General features: G+C 41.4%; 1 protein-coding gene across 1 annotated transcript; it reads left to right on the forward strand.

The window, feature by feature from the left end:
- Nucleotides 1-1,499: 1,499 nt before the first annotated feature.
- Nucleotides 1,500-6,848, forward strand: LOC131251797 (uncharacterized). The gene is made up of 6 exons (XM_058252757.1): nt 1,500-1,814; nt 2,300-2,393; nt 3,253-3,320; nt 3,835-3,891; nt 5,269-5,538; nt 6,375-6,848. Exons 1-6 carry the CDS (start codon nt 1,710-1,712, stop codon nt 6,492-6,494), a joined length of 714 nt encoding a protein of 237 aa, XP_058108740.1. The 5' UTR covers nt 1,500-1,709; the 3' UTR covers nt 6,495-6,848.
- Nucleotides 6,849-8,463: the final 1,615 nt, after the last annotated feature.

Here is an 8,463-nt window from a genome sequence, read left to right on the forward strand (position 1 = left end):
TCAATCAGGACCTAAAAAGCTTTCCGCTGTATATGGTCGGCTGCAGGAGCTTTAAAAATGGTACGGATCACCGACACTTATCTCTGTTAAACGGTCCAATTCATGGAAGCGGATTGGCTGGTATACCTCACACTGGCGATACAGGGGCCGTACGAATGTGTCGTGCGAAGACGAGTACCAGCACTCCTCGGTCTTTGAGTTGTACGAACGGTTTAAAAGATATCAAAATTACACGAGCCTCACCAAGATGTATTTATTATATAGTTCATTTCAGAGCATTATTAAAAAAATGACTCATATCTAAAGATCATCCCGATCATGTTATAAAGCAGCCATAACATTTATTTTGCATCTAATTTGTTCACGAGGAGTAAACATATGTTCCATACCAATTCAAAACGTTCATGACGTTAAAAAGGTTTCAATGGTACACATTTCATCCACCATTGATTTTTGCAGTGTGGTCCACTTGATAAATAGGTTTATCTTATTTTTTTGTCTTAAGTCTCTTAATATGAGTATGTCATATGAAAAAAATGATCCGAATATAACACATACTTCATTACGAGACTCACAAGCAGCAACTGTATAAGTGGTGTGAGGTACACCACCTAATCCACTTCCCCCCTCAATGCTAACGGCACGAAAGGGGATTTGCTAGTGCACCTACACCAGCTAAAATATTGATGTATTAATGCTAGTGCACCTGCATCAGCTAAATAGCTAATGTATTAATGTTAGTAAGTTCTGTAAATCTATCAACTACACCACACTGTAGAAAGCAATGGGGGTTGAACGTCCGCCATTAATATCTTTTTAGTGTCATAACACTTTTGGATCTAATATGTAATTTGTTTCTCTTTTGCCTGCGTGTATGTGACCTTATGTACATTGAAAGGAAAATAAACGTTGCCGTGGGCCGTATGAATTTTTTAACAGGCCTTATAAATGTTTTAAGGGTGAAAATCATTATGCCCACTGCTATATTTGTGGTGTGCTCCTTTAAACTTTGGATATGATTAATTTTTATTTTTTCTTTTTTGTATAATGCTCTGAAATGATCTCTAAAATTAGATAAACTGTGTGGATATAATAAATACATCCCTGTGGATCCATGCAACTTTAGTCTCCTTTGAGCCGTTCGTACAACTTGGAGATCGAGGAGCGTCATTGCTCGTCTTCGCACGAGACGTACTTACGCCAGCTATATAGCTGGTGTGTGGTACACGAGCCATTCCACTTCCGTGCCAATGGCACTTCTGCAATAAACATCAACATCAGTGCCACTTCCACTCGTCCAATCGGGCCCGGCAGCCATTTCTGTTATATTAACAGATCGAAGCGGGGCCCACGACTGACGGTGCAGACGATGCCGTCAAACAATACCAGGGGAGAACTTTCTGGAGACAAAAAATATCTAGTCATCCCAAGATCCAGACCGTTGATTCAATCGGACGGCTGAGAATTCCCATCACGCAGTATTTAAACACACGGTTTCTGGAGACTTCGGCCTCTTTGTAGCGGCTTTTCAGTCTCCTCATTTCGCACGAAAGCGCGAAGTCTCGTGTTCGGAACTAGAAAGATGTAGTTTTTTTGTTTTTCCCTTTTAAAAGCTTCTTTCTCTGTTTGAGGATTCTGGTATTGAAATCCGTCGACATTCCATGGTTTTGGATTTGAATCTTCTTCTGTAATCTGGTCTGGTATATTCAATGGCGGAAAGAGAAGGGAATAGCTGCGATTTTTATGCGGTTTTGGGGTTGAAGAAGGAGTGCTCGGCTTCGGAGCTGAGAAACGCGTATAAGAAGCTTGCTCTGGTCAGTATATCAGAGATCTTGTCGATTATTATTATTGTTTTTTGTTCTGTTTGGCGTTGAGATTGTTAAGAAGTTTTGATTTCCGGGATTTTGAAATCTTTGGAAGGTTTTTTGGTTTGCAGAGAGGAAAATGATCTTCTCTGCTTTTCTTCCCCTGTTTGGGGTGATTGAATTGCAAGTAGATTGAGAAATCTACTTTTCTTCCTTGTCATTTTTTTAATTTTGCTTCTTTGATTGCATAAAAGGAAAGATTTGAAAAGATCATTCCTTTCATTGATTGGATCTGTGGGTGCTTTTAAGATTTTTGTATAAAATCTTTCCCGATTGTTAAGAGTTCCGGAATTTCTTTTTCTACTTTTTGGCTTCTGAAGAAAGATTGAAAAGGTCGCTCCTTCGAGGAAAGTAGTTCGAGATTTCTGGGTTTTCTGATTTTTGGTTCTTTTGGAATTTCCCTGAAAATAAAAATCTTCCTTATCTGAATGCAGAGATGGCATCCGGACCGTTGCTCTGCTTCTGGGAATTCAAAATTCGTGGAAGAAGCGAAGAAGAAATTCCAGGCAATACAGGAAGCTTATTCAGGTAATTTCGGTGTTTTCCTCCCTTCTTTTGATAGTTACACCCTACCTGTTTGATAGATACATCCATTGACTCCGCTTTTGGTGAAAAATACTGCATGTAGCAACCATCCATGTTCACACTCTCAATACCATCCTAGTTGTGGCTATCTGTCTATCTGTGACTGAATGTGGACCATTGAAGCTAAATTTTCAATGGTTCATATTCAACTCCAAAAATCAACGGTCACAATGATCCTTTGTGTCATTTTGGAACGTGAGGCAAATCAAGATATTGGCCAGAAGATGGACGGTTCCGATCATTGTGGATCTCTGCGTATGGGTTGAGGGGAGGTTGCACGTGCTGGTGATTCTCCGTCGTCTCGCGAAACGAACTCAAAAAACAAACCGGATATCATATCCGCACCCACCGACTGATGGATACACCCACTCTTTCTACTTTTAGCAATTAAAGCAAGGCAACACATTGCAGTTGTATGAACAAAAGGTGTAGTTATTTATTACAAAAAGTAAAAAAGATGGGTGCATTTATCAGTGGAGTGGGTGTGAAATTGTAAATGGAAGCGTCTACAGTCTAATTTTTTCAGTTTTCATTAAGAGAAAAACTTTGATAGTCTGACGGAGTATGGTGGATGATACACAGGCACTTAGACAGGTGATGCACACAACTTAATTTAGATTAAACTGTCCAAATTATACATCGTAGTTTAAATGTATAAAATAACGTGAAAAACGTATGCTTGATCCGAACTGAACAAAGATCATTAATGGTTGATTCTGAGTGCCTGAGTATCAAGAACCATTCGCTTCCAGAGTATCAAATAGTTATATTGTCATGTGACTCACGGAATGTGTTTTTACAGTCCTATCTGACGCGAGTAAAAGGTTTCTATACGACGTAGGAGCCTACGACAGTGATGATGATGAAAACGTAAGTTGTTAGCATGAAACTCGGGACTACCTGAAATTGTAGTTCCCAAGGCAACTGCTGTGACGTGGGCCAGGGATCTGAACCGTCCATCCTTTGGCACTGCTAGGGCTTTGCCTGCGCGTTTTATGGGCTTGGGCAATCGTCTTCAGTGGGGCCCTCTGTGAGTTGCGTGCCCTTCGCCATTTTGCCTTTTTTTAATCGTAGCCCTTCGATATCTGGCCATCTAGATCCAAGACCCGCGTCAGGAGGAATTCCTGGTGATCCTGTGCATTATAGAAAGATGCGTCTACGAATCGAATGGCTAGAATCTTTCATTGCAACTCATGTTTTTCCCATTTCGTATTCATTGGCGGACGCGCCTCCTCAACGGTTTCGATCGTCCATTTGCATCTTCCAGCTAGCAGGCTACGAATTCAATTTCAGTAGCCCGCGGACTACGAGACCCTCTTTTTTTTTTTTTTTTTAAAAGTCCCGAACTTAACTATGTTTCGCAATCTGATGGGGTGTTTTGCAGGAAATGGGCGATTTCTTGGGGGAAATGGCTGCTATGATGAGTCAGAGCAAGCCCAATGTAAGCGATCGCATCCATCTATTCATAACATGCGCGTCATGCGAACGGGCATTAACGTACGCTCACCGTTACGTTTTTGGCCTTCGGGAAGTCCTATGACCCCCCATCTACTGTTCCGTACGTGCTCTTCAGCAGTTCTTATTTTAGTGCACTCAGACGGGCCCCCTCACTACGGTAGGCGTATTGCGCACTATGCGTGGTCTAAAAATATAGGGGATTCATTTTGCTTTTTTCTTCTGAATAATACATATAATACAGGGTATACTTGCTTACTGTGGGACCCATCTTGATCTATGTGTCTTACATCCACGCCGTCAATCCGTTTCTCCCGATCATTTTAGGGCATGAGCCCAAAAATGCAGAAGATCCAAATCTCAGATGGACTACGCCACAGGAAACAGTGGTGATTGAATGCCCGCCATTAAAAACTACCTGGGGACCAAAGGAACGTTTATTTGCCATCCAAACTGTTGATAAGCTCACAACTACCTGGATGAAGGGACCAGTCTAATATCAGCTTGATCCAAAACTTGTCTGTGGTGGGGTCCACCTGAGATTTGGATCTGCTGCATTTTTGGGCATATGCCCTAAAATGATCTGGCGAAACGGATGGACGGCGTGGATGTAAGACATATACATCAAGGTGGCCCCAGAGTCAGGTATCCACCTACCTCGGTGGATGAAGCCGGCGCCCTTTTCCTATGTCCACGTGGCATTCATTTACTGTGGACCGTCACTTTTGGTTGGGCCTAATCCTAAAAAAGACTGATGTGTTGGTCACATCTGCCTGTTTGGTGTTCATCTAATCGCTGAAGATCAACGAATGAAAGAATGGATTGGATCGGCCGATTAATGCTAATCTTGTTTTATACACCGTCCGCCGTGGGAACCTTGTTTTGGATGGTCGGATCTAGGTACGTGCTTGCCACGTGTACAGTGGGTGTGTATGCAATAGTGAAGGTTTTAAGCCTTTGCTAAGACTAGTAGCAGATCCGGGCTGTTCATCTAGTGGGGTCCACTGTTTTATATGCGGTGGCCTGGAAATCAGGCCTGTAGGTGCATAAGCTGGGCCACACTGGTAGGTTGGATGTCACGTGATTACCGTATCTAATTTAGGGCTGTGCACGTCCGCAGCGGGGCCCACCGGATGAACGGTTCGGGGCGAAGTATCGTGCAATACGCGGCAAGCATCTACTGTAGAAGCGTAGAATCGCGCGTGGAAATTTTCTACCATTGCTTTTGTACTTCCAGAAACACCCCGTCGAAATTGGAGTTGTTGGGCACAAAATGCAAGGGGCTTCTTTGGGAATTAATCGTTGGCTAAGGGTAGTTTCGGGAAATCCTTCTGATTTTTATTTTTATTTTGGAAATATGTAGGAGAATGGGGTGGAGAGCCTGGAGGAGCTGCAGGAACTGTTCGATGAAATGTTCCAACGAGACATGGACGGCATCGGTTCCACTTCTCAAAGCGCTGCTGACTATGACCCTTCCTCTTGCAATTTCTCCTGTTCCTCTAACAACAGTGGCGGCGGCGGCGGCGGCGGCAACAAGAGAGACTCCGCTGATATGAATTCGGGAAAGGCGAAAACCGCTGCGGCCTGTTTCGACTTCTCGGGCTTTGAATCGGGTCCGGGTTTTTGCTTTGGGGTGGGCTCTCTTTCTTTCTCTTTGAGAAATTATCCAGTGCTCTTGCGGGATTATTTAAGTTAAAGTGCTCCTGGTTACTTATGGAAAATTGATTGATCGATCTGAACCGTCCACCCTCCCCCAAACATACAGATCGGAAATGATCTCCAGGTGGGCCCAATGTGGATGGACCAAACCTAAAGTAAATTGTTAAAAAGGGTTCTTTTTATGTTTAACCGTCACGAAACAGTTCTCCATGTGGCGGAAGGGTGCACGAGCATCGTAAAAGCTGTGGGGCCACCATGATATCAACCTTACATCTCCTCCGCCCATCAGATGCGCCAGCTCATGTTAAGGACGTCATTGTGAGCCGCATGGAAGTATCGATCGCGGACGTCACGATCCGAACTGATTAGTGTGGCGTGGCCCACTTCGAGTTTTGGATTTGATGGACGGAGTGGATGGCACACAGACATTACAGTGGCCCCACATAGCCTCTCTGTTGCACGGGCTTCTTAACACGTGTTGCAGTAAATTAACGCTCGACATCTCGGTTGTATCCCGTGGCCAGGATCATCATCTCATCCATCGTGGTGGGTCCCATCAACGGATGGGCAATTAAGAAATGGAACCTTTCTTACCATCTTTCTTTAAGTGTGGCCCATCCGCTTTGGGCCCATCTGGGATTTAAGTTCCAATCGTTTGTTTCCGGTGGAGGGTGGAAGGTTAGCATAACAAGAGCAATTAAGTCGATACAGGAAAAGAAACAAATCTAGGTCTTTCTACGTGTTTAATCCGTATATATGTACGTTGCGTATCTAGAATTTTATACACGTGGTTTTTTGTCTTTTCTGTAGGCGGAGAATGCGGAAGAAGGCTCGAGGGGTAGAAGCGGGGGTAAGCGAAGGAACGGTCGGAAACAGAAGGTCTCTTCTGGACACGACGTGTCGTCCCGAAACGAGAAGATTTCGGCCTGAAATACCGATCCCTTGCGCCCTATCTTCAATCTCTTCCATTCGCGACGGACCGAAACGGAATGATTGCTGGAAAAGCAGATGCGCGCGCGTGGAAAGCTGTTGTTGTCAAACGCGGTGTTTCCTGTCAGACCCAAAAGTCGGTTTGTGCTGTGGGGTTCGCGTTTTAAGCCCACCTCTCTGCTTTCTGTTTCTCGAGTTTGGGATTTCAAGCTGCAAATCTCTCTCGTTCTCTTGTTTCCATTACAGTTGAGTCGACTCAACGATTCCTGCAAGATTTCTTAACCACTGTTTGGAGTGGATTTGTAAAATGGATATCTGAATTAGTATTAAATCCGATTTAGTTGTTGGTTGAAATTGTGTCCAATGAATTAGTATTAAATCCGATTTAGTTGTTGATTGAAATTGTCCAGTGATCTTTATTTTCGTAAACTGTGTGGGGTTATATGAAGCTGGATCCTCTACAAGTCCCATTGGGAACAAGCTGGGCGTGGGGTCCACAAGTCCTGGGCACCACAACTAATCTGTCCATCAAGGTCATCCTGCTATGAAAGTTTGGACGAGTGAAAAATCAAGCTAATCTAACCATAGGCTACTATGTAAATTTCTTGGTCCATTATTTTCTATGGAGTGACCTATTTAATAATTGTATAGGCTTGATTTTTTAAAATTGCATTTCTCATTTTTTGGGTATACCTTTTTATGGCATGGGTTACCTAGTGTATATGTCGATCTAGTGCCTACTACCTGACCTCTAAATTCACGTGGTGGCCCACTTGATGCTTGGACAGGCATTATTATTATTAGTACGTCATCAAACCTACCTTATATGGTTAGATGTTGCAGACACGCCGGTTCAGCTGCATAGATGTTGTAGACACGCGGGTTCGGCTGCATTTGATGCACTTGTTGGATAAGTTGTGCACCAAACATCAGGATGATCACTTAAAAATCAGTTTTGAAATTGTGAATGCATCAAGTAATTCAACTTAAACTGTCCAAATTATGGGTCCCATACTTTAGGTGTATAATGAACGGCTAAAATGGATTTTTTTATTTTTTTTCTAATTGTCAAATTTCAATAAACAAGTTCCCATGAATCAAGGGTTAGAGTTATTCAATCAATCTGAAATTGTGAATATGATTTATGAAAACAAAGTGGATTGTATCAAGTGTCATATAAAGCTTCGGGAGTATCAAATAGCTCTCCATGACTTCTGGTTTGGGTCCATCAAGTAGGATCTAAGTGCAAAATATACAATTTGTGGAGTTGGTTCTCCTGTGGTTTTGGACAACCTTCTCATGAGCTAGTAATGGATATTAAGGGAATTTATTAAAATGAGTTGAATTCATCTAGTTCACTACAACAAGAGCTTCTCCATATATAGATTAGTGCTTTTTTTTTTCTTTAGAAATGGAAAGATATAAATCAAGAATATATGTTAAGAAATTATGTATTTTAAAAGTTATATGCATGATATAATATTTTGAATTTTGCTAGATATCTTATAAGATTCTATAATGTAAAAAATGAGACGCTGCCATTAACTAATAATAATAATAATAATAATAATAATAATAAATCCTCCTTGTCGCACCCCAAGAGTATAATAAGGGACTTGGGCACCATTTTTAGGACGTGACAAGCCCCAATAATTATGTATTAGAAATCTTAATCTCTATTATATAATGAGTTCATGTAATATTGATTATATATGAGAAAACAAAATTTTTAGTGTATGTTTATTATTATTAAAATAAGATCAACATATTTTTAGGTGTTTACCAAATAAAGCTAAACATATAGTGATTTAATTTTTTTTTAATTGATTGATTGATGGATAGTTAATGAATGAACAAATGAAAAAAAATAAATACATGGTCCAATTAAAAAATGCTCATTAGTTAGAGAATATTAATATTGAATCATTTTGAAATTTGAAAGATAACCTATCTACCATGGTTATCACCA

Source organism: Magnolia sinica, chromosome 7 (assembly GCF_029962835.1).
Source record: "Magnolia sinica isolate HGM2019 chromosome 7, MsV1, whole genome shotgun sequence".
Lineage (NCBI taxonomy): Eukaryota > Viridiplantae > Streptophyta > Magnoliopsida > Magnoliales > Magnoliaceae > Magnolia > Magnolia sinica.

Excerpts from the sequence above, each read along its gene's own strand:
- LOC131251797 (XM_058252757.1), top strand. The coding sequence starts at position 1,710 with ATGGCGGAAAGAGAAGGGAATAGCTGCGATTTTTATGCGGTTTTGGGG. Across the intron at positions 1,815-2,299 it reads CGTATAAGAAGCTTGCTCTG|AGATGGCATCCGGACCGTTG; the intron begins GTCAGTATATCA and ends ATCTGAATGCAG. Across the intron at positions 3,321-3,834 it reads ACAGTGATGATGATGAAAAC|GAAATGGGCGATTTCTTGGG; the intron begins GTAAGTTGTTAG and ends GGTGTTTTGCAG.